The sequence below is a fragment of the Carettochelys insculpta genome, chromosome 2, assembly GCF_033958435.1.
Source record: "Carettochelys insculpta isolate YL-2023 chromosome 2, ASM3395843v1, whole genome shotgun sequence".
In the NCBI taxonomy this organism is placed as follows: domain Eukaryota; kingdom Metazoa; phylum Chordata; order Testudines; family Carettochelyidae; genus Carettochelys; species Carettochelys insculpta.
Genome location: NC_134138.1, coordinates 200001434 through 200020965, shown reverse-complemented (window position 1 = coordinate 200020965; position 19532 = coordinate 200001434). Strand labels below are relative to the sequence as shown.

The 19532-nt window shown below is 41.7% G+C and overlaps 1 protein-coding gene across 2 annotated transcripts; it reads left to right on the top strand.

Annotated features, from left to right (window-relative positions):
* The first annotated feature begins 396 nt into the window (after positions 1-396).
* Positions 397-18859, top strand: GGCT (gamma-glutamylcyclotransferase). 2 transcript variants are annotated; one of them, XM_074986117.1, is made up of 5 exons: positions 397-453; positions 1953-2120; positions 8686-8831; positions 13260-13395; positions 15591-18859. In XM_074986117.1, exons 2-5 carry the CDS (start codon positions 1953-1955, stop codon positions 15738-15740), a joined length of 600 nt encoding a protein of 199 aa, XP_074842218.1. In that variant the 5' UTR covers positions 397-453; the 3' UTR covers positions 15741-18859. The 2 variants fall into 2 exon arrangements, with proteins under 2 accessions (XP_074842218.1, XP_074842219.1); XM_074986118.1 differs by lacking the exon at positions 397-453 and adding an exon at positions 730-887.
* The last annotated feature ends 673 nt before the right edge of the window (positions 18860-19532 follow it).

Here is a 19532-nt window from a genome sequence, read left to right as displayed (position 1 = left end):
AGAGGCAGCATTATTTTTACAGAGGGGCAGCACTAGTTGGCCAGGCTCAGGGCTGCGTTTCCATGGCGACTGCCCTCAGCAACGCCAGTCAGAGCACAGCAGCCAGGCCTGGCTCCTCCCGCAACTCAGCTCCTCGCACCAATCCCACTTCTACCAGCGCCACCGTCCACCTGCACCGCCTCCCCTCGTTGGCCTAGGCTGGGCCGCAGCCTCCATGGACAGATTGGCAGGGGGCGGAGCGTCCATTCGACGTCATCCGCACCCCTCCAATCAGCCTCCGGCGCTCCGGAAAGTGACCGAAGAGTCGCACGGGGGAATGACTAGCCAGCGGCCAATCAGGCGCCGCGGCATGTCGGAACTTGGCCAATGGGGAGGGAGTGTTGTGCTCTCCCGGTTGCGGGTTCGGCTGATCCTGCTCTAGCTGCAGCCGCGCGGCGCCCGCCTGTCCGGGAGGTGAGCGGGTGGTCCAGGCCGGGCGCGTTGGATGAGGCGGGGGTAGCGCTCTGCCCGGTCTAGCCATCCGGGGACCGGAGCGCTCGGGATCTAGCGCCGCACCCCGAGAGCGATAGGGGATGGTAAAAATCCTGCTGTTGTAAAATAGCGCGCTCCGGTGTAGCAGGTTCCTGCAGCTCGGTGGCGCCGGAACAGTGTTTGGGGGCTGCTGAAAGTCAGTGCTCCCCAAACTTTTTACCTCGCACCCCTTACCCTGGCTGCGCTCCCTCTCCAGAGCTGCGGGCCGGGGCTGTGGCTGGGAGATGCAGAAGGGGTTAAGGGAGCCGAGGCTGAGACTACAGCTGCGGATGGAAGCAGAGACCCGGTGTGTGTCCTGCATCTGGGAGCCCAGCGTGTGGGGCTGGGAGCAGAGCAAAGTAACTTAATTTTTATAGGTAATGTCGCATTGCAGTCACTCCTTAGGGAGCGTCAGGAAGGAGTTTGGGGAGGGGGGAGTTATGATAGAGCCAATACTTGTAAGAAATTAAAGCGTGGGATGGAGTGTGGCAGCTCAGGGCAGGAATCTGGGGGTGCAGGAGTCATGGCCGGGGACTGTGCAGTGGGGAGGTGCAGCACATAGATTTATCTGGTATAGGGAGAGCTGGGGATTCGGAGTGCAGCCATTGTGCTGGTTGGCTGCAGGGCCCCAGATGCAGGATGTACATCTGGGGTTGTGCTCCTGGTCCTGTGCCTGATGTCCTGGCTGCAGAACCATGCCTGGGGCTCTTCTCCTGGCCCTGTGCCTGAAGTTCTGACTGCAGAACCTGTGCCTGGGGCTTTGTTCCTGGGTCCTGCAGCCAAGTCACCAAGTGTGGGACCAATGGCAGCTGGGAACTCGTTCAAAATCTGCAGATGCTGCAGCACCTGTATACTTCTAATTCAATGTCTGTGCTACAAGTAGCATTTTCTCACACTATAGTTTGTGAGCACCTGCTGTGTGAGTGCTCAGTTCACCCTAAGTAGGAAAGTCCTAGTAGTTTCTCATACTATACCTGACTGGCACACTGAGCTGGGAAATGCCTTGCACTGTGCTGGAGCATGATGCCAACAGCCTAACTGCTGGAGCTCCCCTTTTGCCCCAGTAGGATCAGAGGCACCAGTAGCTAGAGCAGGCATGTAAGCCTTCTCCTGACTGTTCTCCAAAGTTCTGTCCCCAGGAGAGGGGTGGTTACCACCTTCTTTGGAGGCAGCTGTAGAGCCACACATAATCATAGGTGCTGGAGCTAGGTGTGTAGGGGGTGCTGCAGCACCCCCTGGCTTACAGTAGCTTCCATTAAATACCAGGTCTCCAGGTTGGTACAACAGCTGTCAGCACTCCTGCTATAAAAATTGTTACAGTGCCCCTTCATACAGTGGAGTTAAGACTTTTCCAGCCTAAGTATGTTATAAGTAGAGTTCATCCACAAACACTGTTGTGATTTTTGTTTACACTTGCTTTCTTATTATTCTCTGGTTGCTAGATGGAGACTCCGAGGTGCTGGGCTTGTACCCAGCCATGTGATGGTTTGGGAGTTGGTATTGGTAAAGAAGCCAGTTTCCTGTATTTTGCTTATGGCAGTAACCTGCTACAGGAGAGGATCCTGCTTAAAAATCCATCTGCCACTTTTTGTGCTGTTGCCAACTTGCAGGTCTGTGTCTATGGAAAAGAGGGAAGCTTGTATTCTCTTTTCTTCCCCCTTTCTTTTGCATGTCCTAGAGAAATGTATCCTTTATCTGTGTTTTAAATTATGCTTTCATCAGTCTGGGAGGCATGTGCTTTACACAAGAGTGAATGTTCGTTATATTTCACTAATACTTTTGAAGCCCTGTATAATTTTGAGGGGTGCTTTGTGAAGCTGTAGGTTTGTGTAATGCTGCTACTGCTTTCATCCCATAGCTTCATAGGTTGCATGAACTGAGAATATTCTTGGCGAGAACACTGCAGGCATAAAGCAGCAAGAAACTGGAAAAGTTTTGTGTTTAGAGCTCCTTACTAAATATAGTATCATTTTTACATGTATGAAATTGAAGCATAAAGCCTTAAAGTACCCTACCCAGGAACCTCACAGAAAAACCAAAATGTAAAATCTGGATCTCATAACTTCCCATCCGGTGGTTCTAACAAGATAATTCTTTACCCTTCATAATTCAGCTTTCTGTTTATTGATTTCTAGTCTGCCTAGTGTTTTGAATGTGACCACATTGCTCTCAATGTCAAGTTTTCCAGTTACTTTGGCTACAACCATAAGCTTCTCATCGTCACTTAAGTGCAGTGCCTTTTTTTTTCTTTTTTAAAAATGCAAAAAGAGGTGCTGGTACTCTACATGGCTCCCCAACCCCACCCCCCCAACCAATCCCATTGATGGGGCTGCTAAGATGCTGGTACTCGGTGCCGTCAAGTACCAGCATTAAAAAAAGCATTGCTTAAGTGCATCTAAACCTGAGCTTGCAGTCAGCATCAGATGCAGAGATGGTGACCTGTAGGTTATCCTCCAGGGGGCAGACTGGAATCAGTTTTGGGGAATATCTTTGATCCAGTCTCTGACATAATGGAAGGTGTTGTGACTAGAACTCTCTAATCTAACTGACTGATTGTCTAAGAGTTGCATCCAACCTTTGTGGGGTTTTTTTGTTTTTTTTTTCTTTAAAGCTATGTTAGCAGATCAAACTTTTGGCCTTGGTTAAAACTATGAGGAAAGCTGCTGAAGAAGTTGCACTTTATGCAGGATATAAACTATCAAATAATGTAAAGTGTAATGAAACAAAGACTGCAGAGAGCTTGGAAGAATATTTTGCTACATCAGGGCATTTCTTCCTGAGGGAAAAGTATGTGTAGTGGAACAAGTAAGAGTTCAGATGACTTAAGAGTGCAAGGTAGGAGTACATATGCCAGAATAAAGAGTACCAAAAGATTTAAGTGAGATAACTGAAAGAGCTGATCAGATAAAATTTGTCATTAAAAGCTAGATAAGCTCTCATCATCTTGACATTTTTATTCTAGGTCAAGAAGTAACTAATTTCCATTTTTCTTGTGTCATTGTCTCTCAGTATTGTAATAAAGTCTGATACTTTTAGAAGGACCTACCACTCAAAGTGGTGCTGCTTACTGCTTGTTTCAATGCATTCCACTGAGGCTGTAATGACTTCTTCTGCAGTATTTTCCTGAGCAAATCAGTTGAAGCAGAAGGAAAACCAAGACAGCTCAGTTCCTTGGCAAATACATAAATGAGAGCAAGCATCTCCTTCCCCAGGGAGATGATGATTTTTAATATTTCTTTCAGAGCCAATACTAGTTAGTTCAGTATATTTTTTACTGTCTTGTCTGGGCATAAAGATGTTTTCCTCAGTGAATTGCAATTTCATTGCAACATTTCTTGAAAAAAACGTAAGTTCACTGGATGTGCAAGTAGGTTATTTGTGCATCTTTAAGTTAGGGTTGAAATGCCCTGATAAAGCCTTGAGGGAGAGTCTGTTAATCTCAGCTAAAGCCTGTACCACTATCACTCTGACATCTGCAGGCAATACATTCACTCAGAAATGTGTCATAAAATAAGTTAAAATGTGTTTTTGATGTTTAATAGTTCTACAGTTTTAAAAAATAAATGCAAGTACAACTAGTGGCTTTAACCAGCAATATAGTTTCCCTTGCAGTAACTGAAACTCAGATGGTTGTAGCACTAGGATGTGAAAGTGACTGCTCTCTAACAGAACCAAAAAGTAAATGGAACATAATGACACAAGTGGGTTTTTTATTAAGTCATTTACTTTGACCTCAGATTTTTACTAGTAATCTAGGTAATGAATATCTGACTTACACTGAAAGGAACCTGTTAATATTAATTGCCATCTCTATTCTAGCACTTACGTTGGCAAAACTTTTTTGTCACTCAGGAGTGGGTGGGAGGGAGGAACCACAGCAAAACTTTGGGCTGTGTAAGGCTGTGTCTACACTACAGTAATCTGTCAACAGAAGTTACTGTTGGAAGATACCTTCTGACAAAACTTCTGTCGACAGATTGCAGCCAGACAGCAAAGCCAATTGAAAAAGCAATCCACTCTTGGCAGAACAGCCAATGAGAAGTACAGCAGACAGGGCTGCCCAGTGGTTTGTCAACAAAACTCTCTAGTATAGACATAGCTTAAGTGTTTGTGCACAGTACTATGTCAGCAGGAGATTCTCTGCCACCAACATACCTACTGCCCTATGATGAGCTGGTTTTATTAGGTTGGCAGGAGAGCTCCCTCCTGCTGGCATAATGAAGCTACACGAGCAATTTTATAGAGGTGTGGCTTTGTCAGTAGAGCTGTGCCGTAAGCATAGACATAGCCATACAGAATGTAACTTCCATCATTTTGGGATGTAATCTGAATGGTCCAGCCACTGGGTTGTATTACTAAACATTCATTAGATTTGTTGAACAGCTATCAAGTGCTGGCATATAAAGCTTTACGTAAATATTTACTGTTCTTTAAAGAACCATAGCATAAGAATTTAATGTGAACTCCATGACAGTTAAACTCCCTTCCTTATAAAGTTAGATGACTGATGTGCACATGTAAAGTATAAAATCTTAATAAAGCATCCTTCGTTTATATCAGCATCTCTGTTGGAATGATTTGTGCATCGTGGTCTGATGCCAACTGGAGGGAAAGGTGAACTCTATCAGGGAACATACGAAAGTTCCAAAGATTACTGAGGTTAACCTCTAGAAAATGATTATAAATGCATTCTTTCATTCACCAGTCTTCGGCAATTAGAGCCTGATCATCTGACATGCTGTGCACTTTCAGATTTCACAGACTTGTTGAAAATGCTCAGCACCTCCAGAGGCTTCTCAGTACCTTGACAGATCAGGCCCTGGAAGAAGGGATGAAAGTAAATTGCAGAATTTAGCAAAAAAAAAAAAAAAAAAAAAGGGAGGGGAGATTATGTGAAACAATTTTTGCACACATCCAATCTTCAGCTTGCTTTACAAGCTTTCAGGTTATACACTAATTATATTAAGTAGCAATGCAAGTTAATTGTTGTGATCTGGCTGTCACCTTCTGGCTCTTTTAAGAAGAGCTGTGTCAAAGTTTTACAGTGTGCTACCATTAACTGGCTTTGGTTGGTTGCTGTATACTGATTCAGTTATACTGTGTTTCCAAAATATCTGAAATCTCAAAATTATATGGCACTACCTAGAATAACATCTGACTTCATGTGATTTGTGCAAAGTGAAACCAGGTAATGGTAGGGAGGAGCAAAACAGCTTTGGAATAAAAATTTAAAAATGCTGAACAGGAGTGTTAATTTTTGCAAAGAGAAGCAAGATTTCATTTTGTAAAAATAAAGCTGTCTGAACTTGAGGAGTGACTGGGGGATGGAAATGAGTGATTGCAGAAAATGCCCAAGAGAAAATAAAGAACACAAGCAATAAACTCAGCTAAAATTCGATCAACGTTTAGGAAAGGGCCAAAATAAGGGTGTGAGCCAATGTAGTGCGCGGAGCCTTCATTGGTGTTTAATTTCAGTAGGCACTAGAGGTGCTGATCACTTTAGAGCTGATTCTGAAAGTTGTCTTAAAGCAGGAAAAACTACTGACATTCTGAAAAAAAAATCAGTGTTTATTGGAGTATTGGCAATGTGCTCAGCTCTGTACAAACCAGTCATGGCTCCTTCCCCACTCTATCAAGACAAATGCAGAAGTGGGGGCCAGCAAAAGTACCCCCAAAACCTTATCTATCAGGTTTTGCTATAAACTTCCCCCCCCCAAAATTCTAAAAAAACCTTAGATTTTTGGGGATAAAATTTGCTACACCACACAAGTAATAATAAGGAAACCAGGGAGACTACTTGGGAAATTTTAGCCCCAAAAGTAAAAAACCAGGACACAAACATTAATCAATACCAGGTTAATAAAAAGAAAGAGAGAACGTTTATTATTACAATATTTGTGTTGTAAGCCTCATGACTAGATGGAAGAGTTACAAAGTAAAACACATGGGGAGTCTTCACAATGGGCCTAGAACTTAGTTACAAGGAGAGTAAAAGAACATTTTTAAAAAGTGCACAGACATCAGATCCCACTTCCCAAACCATAAAACAATAAAGCCTAATGGATTTATCTAAACTTTACCCTACTTACAGAAGATTAGAGGGCCTGTTCTTGGGGGGGAGATATTTTGTGTCTGTCTCCCTCATGTCTGGAAAGAACAAGAAGGAACAGAAGACAAAAAAGGGAGGAGCCAAAAAATTCCTTTGTCCCAGTTTGAAATTCTTACCTACATTCCTATAGGCTAACCCCACCTGGCTAAGGAGCTTAACTCTTTTATTCCCAGGCTGCTGGCTAACCCTTATGATTATGACAAAACCAGAAAGGCCTGGGCTTCAAAGAAAGGAGAACTCAATCTTGCAAACATTTACCCACATCTGTAATTTTATGCCCTTGTCTTCAGTGGGACAACTAGTAAGCATAAAATTATTCATGCTTCAAGAGTTTGCAGGATTTACCCTAGAGACTTGAGTATACACAAAAATCTGGTGTCCCTTACATTCTGAAAGTACTCTGTAGCAACTCATGAAATGGCTGAGGATTAACGTACATGGAGGTATGTTTCTGTTTTAGAGAGTGCTTTGAGAAAAGCTGCATTCTGGAGGGTTCAGTTGCACCATCTGATATATGGGGCGTATCTTGGAAAACCACCCGTTATATCCTCACAGCTCATTGAAGGTTAGACAAAGTATGTATTTTAAGCCCTTCCAATTCAGAAATATTTTCAAGATTGAAAAACATATGCTAGCAACTCTCTAAGAGTTAGGTCGCTTCTGAATTTAAGAATCTTAACACTTTTAAAAAACTCCAATTTGAAATATAGAATGGAGGGAGGCTTAAATGTAATTTGAATTACATTGCTTGGTCTTGAGTGACCCAAATGGCTTACAAATGGAGGGAGGCTTAAATGTAATTTGAATTACATTGCTTGGTCTTGAGTGACCCAAATGGGTTAGAACAATTATGTTTTCCTCCTTTGCTTTACAATGTCTTTCTATGCTGCTGCTGCTGCTACTGCTGGATGAAAGGCCCACACAAATTCGATACGGACTGACAACTGATTCATCATCACTCATTGTTTCCACAATGTGCTAAATGCTGTCCAATAAGCAAAGTAAAACTGGAAAAAAAAAGAGTAGAAATTCCCTTTATTTCATTTTACAGCATTTTTAAAGTAAAATTAGGTGTTGTTTGTGGGAATAAGAAGTATGTGAGTTCTAAAAGGATCTCAATTTTGTATCGACAGTGGTAAAAAAATTTGCTGAAAATATACTTTATATGTCACTCACCTACTACAGTTAAAAATAACACCCAAGAATATTCTAACTGTGGCACTTCAACTTTTTTCAGTTCACTTTGTGTGTTTGATAGCACTTTCTGCGTATTCGCTTTTGTTGGTCAGTTTCAGTTCCTTTCTTTCCTCCTAAGCTAGCAAAATGACTTCTCACATGCCCGGCTTGGGGCAGCTCAGATGCATGCTCTTCCTTATGTGCTTCCAGGGGGTTTTCATGGGTAACAGCATGACCAAAAGCTGAGAAGGATTAAGCAGCTGACATGCAGGTACATGGAGAAGAAGGAGGCAAAGAGGAATACAGGACCCTAACAAGTTTGGTGCTGTGGCTCTCAGCCTTTCCCCTGCCCTGAGGAGGAAAAAAAAACAAAATCCCTTCTAAACATTTGAAGGGCAGCAGCAAAACATTACAGAAACAGGATTTTAACTTCAGAAAATACACCCCACACTTACATTCCATGTGAAATAAAATAATGTTATCTGTTACATTGAGATGAACTTCTGACTCTTTCTCTGCCAATTCCATTTTCTCACAACTCTTTAGGAGGCTTGTCAGTTGGCTGGCCAAAAAATTAAAGATGTACTCAGATCTGAGTCCAAATTTCCCAGTGTAGTTCTAGTGCCACTAAAAGAGAACCTGCCATATCTTCCTTCCTTCTTCCAAATCCATTATGTCTTGTGGGGTCTGAGGAAACACCCAATGATGTCTAGAAAATGTCCGTTTGATCCCATGGGGGTCTGGATCTCATCGTTAAGGAAGGAAAAATAAACTCAGTGATTTGGGTCTTCTTAACAAAGCACTGGTTTAAGCAAAGTCGACAAGAGAAGCCAGCATAATCACAATGAAGTTAAGTGGAAATTGATCATCTGCATTGGCTTAATTTGCAGGATTTCAAACTCATTTTTGGCTATCATGAAGGCAAAATAACTTCTTACTGGCATGGAGGTACAGCTACCATTGTTCAAAGCCCTGGAGACGAAGTGTGGGGAGTAGTATGGAAAATGAACGCTAGCAATATGAAGTCTTTGGACGAGTAGGTGATTTTATAATTCTAATGTCTTGTGTCACTTTAGATAGCAAGCCAAATGCTGTGATTTTTTTTTCAGTAATCAAAGTGGTGGTTTTGGTTTGAATCAGGGAAGATGCATTGGATTCTAAAACAAACTTAACTCCAAAATAATCTGTAATGCTTTGGAAGCTGGTAAACGTAACATTGCTGTAACTTGAGAAGCAAAACAACTTCAAAGAAGGACTTTAATATGAGGAGGGGGTTCTGGACTGTTTAATTGAACTTAAATGTATGTTAGGCACTAAAATTGCCACAATCTCCATATTTGCTAACTACGTAAGCTCTTTGAGCAAGGTTTTCTGCCTTCACAGCCTGCTACTCATTTTGTCCTGATGTGGAGGGGAGATGATGCTGACTTTGACATTGATTTCTACATCAATATGAGTTTTGTGATTGAACTTCATTCTGGATTCCCACAGGAGGAAAATAAATCAGGCTGAACAATAGAGAACCAGCTCTCCAATGTTAGTTGTGAAAAAGCCACTTATCTAGGAATTTCCTAAGTTTAAAACAGATTTCCAAATGTTCGCTTTGAAGTTACTCCTATCTCTGAAGCAACTAGGGAGCAAAATAGGAATCTCTTGTGGCGATGCTCTTCAGGTCTCTAAAATGATGAGCGTGAGAACTGTGAATTGGTGTAACTATCCTTCCCAATGCAAATCTATCCAGCCCTTGTTCAGTGACAGTAAGGCCAGGTCTACACTAGAGCTTAAAGTCGATCTTAGATGCACACTTCCAGCTATGGCAATTGCACAGCTGGAATTGACATATCTACGGTGGATTTATCTGCCCATCCTCCCTGAGGTAGGTCGATAGGAAAAAAAACTCCTCTGTTGACCTCTCTTAGGCTATGTCTAGACGGTGAGTGCTATTTCAGGATAAGCTAGTATCCCGAAACAACGATGTGTGTCTGTGCAATGCCCCCATTGTCTTGAAAAAGTTTTTGAGAGAGTGGGCACATTACTCCGGCATCCCTGTGTGATGGGGTTCAGGGTTCCCCAAGCTCTACACCCCATCTGCAGGCAGGAGTGACTCTCACTCAGCAGGAGAACAGCAGTTTTATTAGCCAACAGGGCACCCCATTGTACAGAGGAGTCAGTACAGCAGGCAGAGACAGCCAGTCCAATCCATGTTGGGGAGAGGAGGCCCTGAGGGGCCCCCGGAGATGTGGCCTTGCCCCCTCCTTTGTCTCTCTCTCTCTCTCTCTCTCTCAGCCCAGACTAACTGCTTCCCAGCTCCCAGTTCCAATTCAAACTCCTCAGGCTCCACCTCCTCCTTTGTCTCCAGTACAAAGGTGTTACCTGGTCGTCAAGGTTACCCTCATCAGGAGACCCACACCTTCTGTGAGCCACTCACACACACAGGTATTCCCCACTCCATCACACCCTGTACAGCCATCACAGGAGGAGTACAGGCATGCCTTGAAATATAGCTTTATTTCAGCGTGTGGGGCTGTTCAGACAGTGCCACATGCCAAAATAGGCTGTTTTGACATCTACTTGAAATAAGCTGTGCAATTTGCATAGTGCAATTTGTATAGCTTATTTCGGGGTTAGGGTACTGTGTAGACATAGCCGTATTCATAATAATGATACACTGGGAGCGTGAAATCAAACCCTGTAAAATTGACCCTGACCGGTTTGATCTCCCGGCTAGTGTAGATGTACCCTAAGTTACCTTGTGTACTTCTTGCTTAGAATTCCCTTGTCCTTACTCTTTCTCCTACCTGATTCTTCTCTGCCCCTTTCTGCTCATGCTAGTGATCCTACTATTTACTTCTGCAACATTTTCATTTGCCATGTTTTCCGGAAACCTAAAATCCTGCACAGACCTAAAGAGCTCTTAACTATTCCTGTCTCTGAGGGGAGATACCATCGCTACCAGGGAAAATATGTTGATTGGTAAATAATTGTAATCTGTGTTGTGAGATCTTGAATCACTTTTTAAAATTAGTTTTAGCATAAGTGATTGGCAGCCCTGGGGACTTGACTGCCCTCCAACTCAAGAGAAGAGTTACAGGATGGGCATTAGCATTGCTGGCTCACTGCCCTGATAATTCACTAATGGGACCTATAGACCAGGGGTGCACAAAGTGTTTGTTGGGGGGGTGTAATTTCATAAGAGGGGCACAGGACAGTCAGTTGCTGGATTCAAGCTCATCCATCTCATTAAAAATGTTGAAATGTGTTCCTGTTTTTATATATGTTTATTCACATTTATATGCTGATTAATAATGTTTTTATATTCTACGGATTTATTTTCTTACACATGCCAAAAGGCTTCTTTTTTTCATATGAACATAAACAAGATTTCCATCAGTTTGGATTTCATTAGACAGGTTGGGGGGCCCTGCTAATTGCATGGATGAAAAGTTGCACCCCCATGTAAGAAGTTTGCTCACCCCTGAAGTAGTCTTTCTTTAATTAGTGATGTTGTTTGCACTTTGAAATTGAACATATTCATAAGTGTCCATTTATTGGGACATAATGGGTGCGTCTACACTAGAACTAACTTCGAAGTTAGGCACTACTTCAAAGTAGCCATCAGAGGCTGTGTCTACACTAGCTCCCAACTTCAAAGGGAGCACGGTAAGTAGACTGTTGGGAGATTACTAATGACGTGGCTGCAGTGCATACGCAGCACTTCATTAAGCTACTTCTCCCCTGCAGCAGCTTTGAAGCGGCAAACTTCGAAGAGCTGGCGTGCATGTAGCTGCGGCTAACTTGCCAATACTTTGAAGTGCCTGGGCTACTCTGAAGTCCCTTTACTCCTCAAAATTCGAAGTAGGGAGTCCAGTTTCCAAGTCTGTACTCCCTTCCCGGGAATGGAGTAGTGCCCCACTTCGAAGTTTAACTTCAAAATAGGTCGTGTGTAGATACTAAACTTCAAAGTTATTTTTGTAGTGGAGACACAGCCAATCTGTTTTTTTAGCTATTACTAACTTTCCTTATATTGGATTATTAAACCTGAAAGATCCAATTTTGCTTTTTTACTTTCTTCACTTTTTCTCATCATGGACAATGAGAATAGTCTTTGTTGTTCTGTTTTTGGCTAACGTGTGGTTAATTTCACTTTTAGTTCCTCATTTAATAGCTAAACCATCCACTGCTTAGATTGTAAAAAGGCGACAGGGATCTTTGTGTCTTTATTTTCCTTGGTATTAAACTTATTGGTGGCTTTGATCATAAGTTTTGGATGTTTTGTCTTAGTTTCGAATTTTCATTTTATGAAGTTTAAGTATGACTTGACTTTTTTTGGTTTGTTTTTTTAAATAAGCAAAAGACAGTTTTGGCCTCTTGTCTTTCTTCCCCTGCCAAGCCTTAGAAATCAGGTTTAATAATCCAACATAACTTGTTTCTGTTTGTTCTGTCTGCAGTTTTGCTGTGTTCCATGCAGGCCTATATATCTGCATGTATGGCACCAGCTTGGACCACGCTCTGCTACTATGTTAAAACACTTGTAGAAGTGATTGGATGTTGTTTTCATTTGAAAATATAATTTGTTAGGTACTCGGATACCATTGTAATGTTTATGGTTAAGACCTAGGCAGCGTATTTCTAGGTGGTCACATGTTTTACCTTTCATATTCAGCTATTCTAACTAAATTCTGTCCCTGATCTCATGACACTTCAACTAAATTCACCAATTACTGTAGCCAATTTATTTAGGTTTACAATAGCATTGAACATTTAATTAGCTTCTGTGTTTTTAAGCACTGTCCTCCCCCTGCCCCTGGGCAAATGTTTGTTTTAAAAGAAACCAGTTATGGCAGGTCTAGATATAATCTTGTAGTTCATTGCTATTGTGTAAGTTCTTAACATACAAACTAGGAGATCAAGATTTAGGCATGTTGATGGGTGTGCTGGGTTGTTCACAAGGACGTGATTTGCCAGAGAACTGTGGGAGTTTTCCCATTTAGAATTATCTCTATTAAAGGGACAAAGTGACATTTTTGCTGTTGCTTTGTTATCAAAGGGGAACTTAATGATCTTGGCATTGTCTTTTAATTCTGACAATTTTATTGTGCGCATGTTGCGGATTATAAAATTTTATGTCTATTACAAACATTAACTGATTTTGCAAGAGGCACAGAAAATAATGGTGGTGGTTAACTTGCCTGACTACACAGAGAAATTTGGTATTAGTGTTCTGGGGTTAAAAATTGAGCCAATGGCAGTGTATACTTTTTGATTTCAGTTCTCCAAGACACAAGTAGTCAACAAAATTATTGCATTCATTTTACATTTTATGAAAAAGTATGGCACCCGAAAGCCACTTTATATTAATATTCTAAAACTCACCTGTTCAATTACATGTTCTTTAAAATACACGATAGTTTTCTTCACTATACTGGTGACTCAAAATGAAAGGAAATGTTTTGGTTCTTTACAGCCAAGAAGGAGTCGAAGATGGTATTTACATTCCAATAGAAGTTAACGTTCACACACAAGAGGGAAAAGTATTGACCTGTCGAAGTTACCAGTTGAATGATTATGTCTGTGGTCTCCCATCACAACAGTATAAAACAGTAAGCATCTAGAAAGAGCACGAACTGAAGTGGATATTGTATTACTACTTGCCATTCAAAACAGTCTTTTATGATAGCGTGTGCTACATATGTTGTCCCTTATGTGAGCATTTCAAGTCTTTCCAAATGTATTAAGCCAGCATGTCCCTACTATTGCTTTGCTGATTTCAGTGAAACTGAACAAAAGGTGAATGTGGCCTATTGCACATAAAGCATGTGCTGTTGCTTGTTAATTGCTTCAACCTAAAGTCATCCTGCAGGGTGGCATCAGCTACGCACAAGCACTCAGTAACTTTACAATGTAGTTTGGGACAGAACAGATAACTGTACTCAACTGAAGCCACAGAGAAAATTTTAGTGGACAGAACTTAAATTCCTCACCTGGAATGGGGCAAGGAAGTAGATATTTTATTAATTCCTCCACTCGTGTAAAAAAGTGCCCTTGGATCTTTAATGACTGCAAGTAATTAATTTTATGGTTTGACCCCTCTAACATCACAGACCCCGTAAGATTGTTCTGAGACATTGGGCTAGTTGTTTCAAGTGACAGGTGACCAGGATTTTCACTGAGTTTGGCCTGCTGGTTGGATCATTCGTTTCCCTGGCTTGGGCCAGGTAGTGACAGGGAGCACAACCTGTGCAGTGATCTGTGTCCCCTGCTTTAGTACCAGTTTGGAAGAAAGAGTTGCATATAAGTCACCAACACCTTTGCAGCACACTGGCTCTCATGGAAGGTGTAGCTATGCACCAGACAGGCCTTACTCGCTTAGCCGGTGAGATCTGAGGTCCTAGCCAGAGGTGGTGTGATTAAATGTCTAGAAATGTTTAGCTAATCAGGATTACAGATAAAATCAATAAGTTGGCCTAGTGACTTTCTACTGAAAACTAAGTGGGCTTGATTCTTCAACCTCTGTGTGGGTGTGTCACTCCTGTTCAATCAGGAGTCCATCCCTACAGATCAGTCTGCAGGATCAGTCTCAGAGGGGTAGTCATGTTAGTCTGTATCTGTAAAAACAATGAGGAGACTGTCGCACCTTAAAGACTAATGGATTTATTAGGGCATAAATGGGATGTGGATTTTGGGTAGAAGCCACTTCATCAGATGAAATGAAGATTTCTTCATGAAGTGGGTTTTACCCATGAAAGCTTATGCCCTATTTAATCCATTTGTCTCTAATGTGCTACAAGTCTCCCTGTTCTTGCAGGATCATAATCTGTTGTTTGTGAAAGAACGCTAACCCAGGAATCCCTCCCTCATGTGCTGGCCAGCCATCAAGCCCTTTTATGTTTCTCTGAGACACATCTGTAGAATTGTTTTTTGAAGAAATACAGCTGAGATAATATGAACATCAAAGCTGAAAATTTATATATAGTCTGGAACTCTCCTGCCACACTGCATGTATAGTAAAATAATGGAAAAAAACCTGATACTTGAGTTGCCACAGAGAATTACCCCATAAAAGTAAATCTTTGCAAGGTAGTCATGAATAGCCCTACTTGTCTTCTTAAAAAAATCCTTTCGTATAAGTGGCTTTTATTTTTGTAATCTCCACCTCAGTAATTTCCTTTAATTTTTTTCTCACTTCCCATAAATAACTTTGTGTCACGCTAAAAACTTTCATTTAATTTCATTTCAGGGGAAGGAAAGCTTCAGTAAAAGGGGCAGTAGAGAAACTGTCTTCACTTATGCTACATCTAAATGGTTTGTTTGCTACTGTAGTTCTCAGTTGTAAACACCACCATCCAGGCAAATTAGAAAGACCCAGCAGATTTTGGTGCACTATCTCAAAAAATTCTAATAACCCCAAAACGTTTATAGTTATTTCTCGTTTAGAATAATTTATGCTATTTCTGGTTGAATACTGAAACTGTCTATCTCAAAGGCAAAAATTAATTGCATCAGTAAGTGTCTCATCTCTTTGTGTTTTACACAATAACCTCCTTGGTCTCTTTTACTAGTACCCATCCTGGCAATATCTGAGCTGCTTCAGGCTCATTATATTGGCACTGGAGAGCTTTTTTAGCAGTCTTCATCATTGGTGTCTCTAGCTCCCTTCTCTTTTCTGGTAAGGTAGGGGGGTGCGTTTTTAGTCCCATTACTTTTAAATGGCACTGTTTTTGCACAAGTAAGGGTTTGTGTGATCTAATTATTTCATGATAAAGTGGTGATAAAAGGCTTTCTTTTTTAATTGTAGGTCATCTGCATGGGTGCAAAACAGAGTGGCTTGCCAGCTGCCTATCAGAAGAAATTAGAAGCTATAGAAACTAACAACTATGCAGGACCAGTGCCACTCTTTGAAGAAATTGAAGCTGCTATTAAAGAAAAGGAAACATCTACTCAGTAGAAGAATATCTCCAAAATATTTCCATTTCCACTTACTTGCCTGATTTAATTCTATTGTCAATTTTATACAAGGGGTCAGATGAGATTATCAGACTGGTCTTTCTAGTCTTGGAAAGTATGAATTTTTCATTTTGATTTAGGTATCTTTTGCCTGAATGGCCCTGTCTACACTAGCCCGAAACTTCAAAATGGCCATGCAAATGGCCATTTTGAAGTTTACTAATGAAGCACTGAAATACGTATTCAGTGCCTCATTAGATTGCCGGTAGCCGCAGCACTTTGTAAATGACACAGCTCATCCAGACGGGGGTCCTTTTCAAAAGGACCCCGGTAACTTTGAAATTCCCTTATTCCTAACAGTAGATAGGAATAAGGGGATTTCGAAGTTGCCGGGGTCCATTCAGAAAGGAGCCCCATCTGGATAAGCCACACAGCGGCGAGCCGCAGCAATTTTGAAGTGCCGCGGCTGCCGGCATGCTAATGAGGCGCTGAATATGTATTTCAGCACTTCATTAGTAAACTTCGAAATGGCCATTTACATGGCCATTTCAAAGTTTTGGGCTAGTGTAGATGTAGCCAATGTGTTGATTAGCAATAATTTCCTTCTTTGATAAAGAAGGGCAGGCTTGACAGGCTTGTGTAGTTCAGCAAGATGTTGGATTTAATATGGAATTTAAGGTGCTCATCTTGCAAAGACCTGGGGTTAACTACATGTACCATACCTGAAGTTAAGTTTGTGTGTAAATCTTTACAGATGGAGCTTACCTTTCTGCAGATCTCATATAGTTCTGGCAAAGTTCCTGCTGTTCTCTAATACAGCTTTAAGCAGAACTGCAGAGGAAAACCAGTCTGATAGTCATAGGCGCATGCCACTGTGTTCTAGGATTAAGGGTGTATCTATAATGCTCATGTTATGGCACCGCTGCTTGAGTGCTGTGATGTGGGCAGCGTAGCCCTGCTTTATGGCTGGGGGAGAGGTCTCCCAGAGATTAAATAACCACCCTGAACAAGGGCTGGTAGCTTTACCACCAGTGTTTGTTTGGGAGTAGGGCTCCTAGCGATAAAGGTCTGTCTATACACTCTTGTTTTAACGCTAAAACTTATCTTGCTTTGGGGGGGTGGTTTTTTCATGCCCCTGAATGACTAGCATTTTAGTGCTGAAAGCAGCAGTGTAGACACAGCTGAAGGGTTGAAGGATCAAGCTATGGGTTCCTAAGGGCTGTGCACACAGTTCTCCAAGCAGGTTAAATACTTTTTTCCCAGCTGTGGCTAAGGTTAATGGGGGTGCAAAGTGGGGAATGAAGCTGATACTGATTTGAATTTTTTACATAGCTAATTTCTATAGTAGGGGTGCTGCAACAACTTGTGCAGTGGGGATGGTGATTCCATTGACCCAAACTGTAAATCCTGTATATAATGGAAACCACTTTGAGCTGGGGACTGTGGAGACAGCTTCCACAGCGTGCATGCGCGCGCGCACACCCCCTTTAGTTCCAATACCTGTGTTCTGTAGAGCAAGAGTCCCTCTTTTTTCTCTGGGGTTTGTATCCATTAATCATTGGCTGTTCTTTACCCTTTCACTGTGTAATCACATCCTGTGAGCCCAATATGCCATACCGTTTAATACTGGTCACTTCAAAGCCAAATTAACAAAAAAATGAATTTTAAAACACAAATATTTTCAATAGAAAATAAGATTTTGAACATGTTAGGCTAAGAAGCAAGTCCTGACCTTAAGGAAGTTACCAGAAAAGAATGGCATTCTGCCTGTAGTGGCTTGCTTGTTTTGTGGTATAATTACTCATACTGTTCCCATAACACAACATGAGTTGGTAGATACTGATACAGAAACACTCCCTCTTGGGTGTGTTCTTTTTTTTTTTTTTTTTGAAAGTTCAAGGATGGTAACTCTGTTTACTGAGGATTGATGAACCAAGTCAGATAAATAACTGAACTGAATGGATTTTTTTAAAAAACACTCTAAAGAATTGGTTAATTTCTATTTTTTCTTTGATTCATAGCATGCCTTGAGCTTTCTCACTTCTACAGATCAGAATCTATGCATTGACATCTGTGGTTTTGGATCAGGCCAAAAAGAAACACACAGTCCACAGTCTCACTTTGTGGTATTTGCAGCTTATCTCAAATTAGAGTATTATAAATCTTGCACCAGACTCTGATCTTGGGATCAGGGGGTTGACATCTATTGTGTCTCCCCAGGCAAGATGGGAGGACCTGGTTCCACACCCTGGAAGGGGTTGGGCCTCAGGCGGAAGGGGCAGGACTGAGGTCAGTCAGTCCTTAGCATCACTGAAATCACAGTGTGCCCCACAGCCGTCAGTGGATTCAGTGGCAATTCAAAGGGACCCTGAGCTCCAGTCATCACCACTGCCAGAGTACCAGCAGTAGCAGCTGGGAAACTTGGGCTCCTTTGTCTCACTGGACCCTGGGGCAACTTCCTCCCCACCCCTGCCCCATCAGTAAGCTTGCTTGTGATACTTTCAGGCTAAATTGAATGATCACTTCTGGGGAAGGTGGGGAGATGAACGACTTTGGGAAACACAATAAACTGAATTCTTCTTTTGTATTGCAATTCTGTATCCAACGGATTCGTCCTTGATATAAAGAAGATATGAGTTATCTTCAGATGTACTATGTGATTATATTTGACATCATACACACAGGAACTGGTATTTCACCTTGTCTTCATCTTGTAAATTTGCATACAGGACATGGGCCATAGCAGTGCACTCCACACCCACATGTCATGTGAACATCTCCAGAGTTTGTGCAGTTTAGGAGGTAGGATTTCATTGGGCCCCATGTAATTCCAGTGTTCTGTGTGCAATAAATATAACATATATGAACTGAAAGTTGGAATGAATAAAAAAGATTGCAGTTGACACATGAATTCCGTGTCTATACAGTGGATGAACAAAACGTTCTCTGGGTTCTAGGATACTCGGTGCAGCCTGTGTAGGCTAAAGCTCTTATGAATATGAATGCATAACTGAAAGTTGCCATATTGGGCACTGTTTTTTAATGCATTTGTAAATTAATCTGTGTGCTCTTTGTGTATGAAAAAGATCAATTTTGAGTAAAGATTCTTCTTAACAGTAAGATTCTCTTTTGCTTAAGAGTCTTTCTTTTGAAATTCCCATCTTTCAGATTGGTTTGGCAGCTCCAATTAAATGATTTTTACAAAATGTATAACTTCTCTCTCTCTCTCTCTCTCTCTCTCTCTCTGTCTCACACACACACAGAGTATACTGCCATATGCTTTTCTACTACTAAAAGGTAAGGCCAAAGTAATTATCAAGAACAGGAAAAAAGAAACTTTGGAAGGACAATATAGTTACAAACCATGTAGAACAGAAAAAATGCTAGGGACCCAGGTATGTGATGGGAGGAGATCAGATTTCTCAGGTTTAGTCTATACTAGACCTTACAATTGACTTCAGATATGCAGTTCTAGCTGTGGCAATGGCATAGCTAGAATCAACGTATCTGTAGTCAACTGTAAAGTCTGTCTTCATTGGCTACATCTATAGGGTTTGTCAGCAAAACCCACAGAATGTCCACACTAAAAATGCATACTGTCAACAGAACTTGGCACTTTCGTCAACTGCCTTCCGCTGCTCTCTCATGAGGCAGAATTGCCTTTCTCAGTATAATCAGTCAACAAAAAAGCTGTGTGGATGCTCTGGGAGGCACTCTGTTGACAAGGCTTCGGGGTCACCAGGCAGCCCTGTCTGCTGTGCTTCTAGTTGGCTGTTCTGTTGAGAGAGGGGTT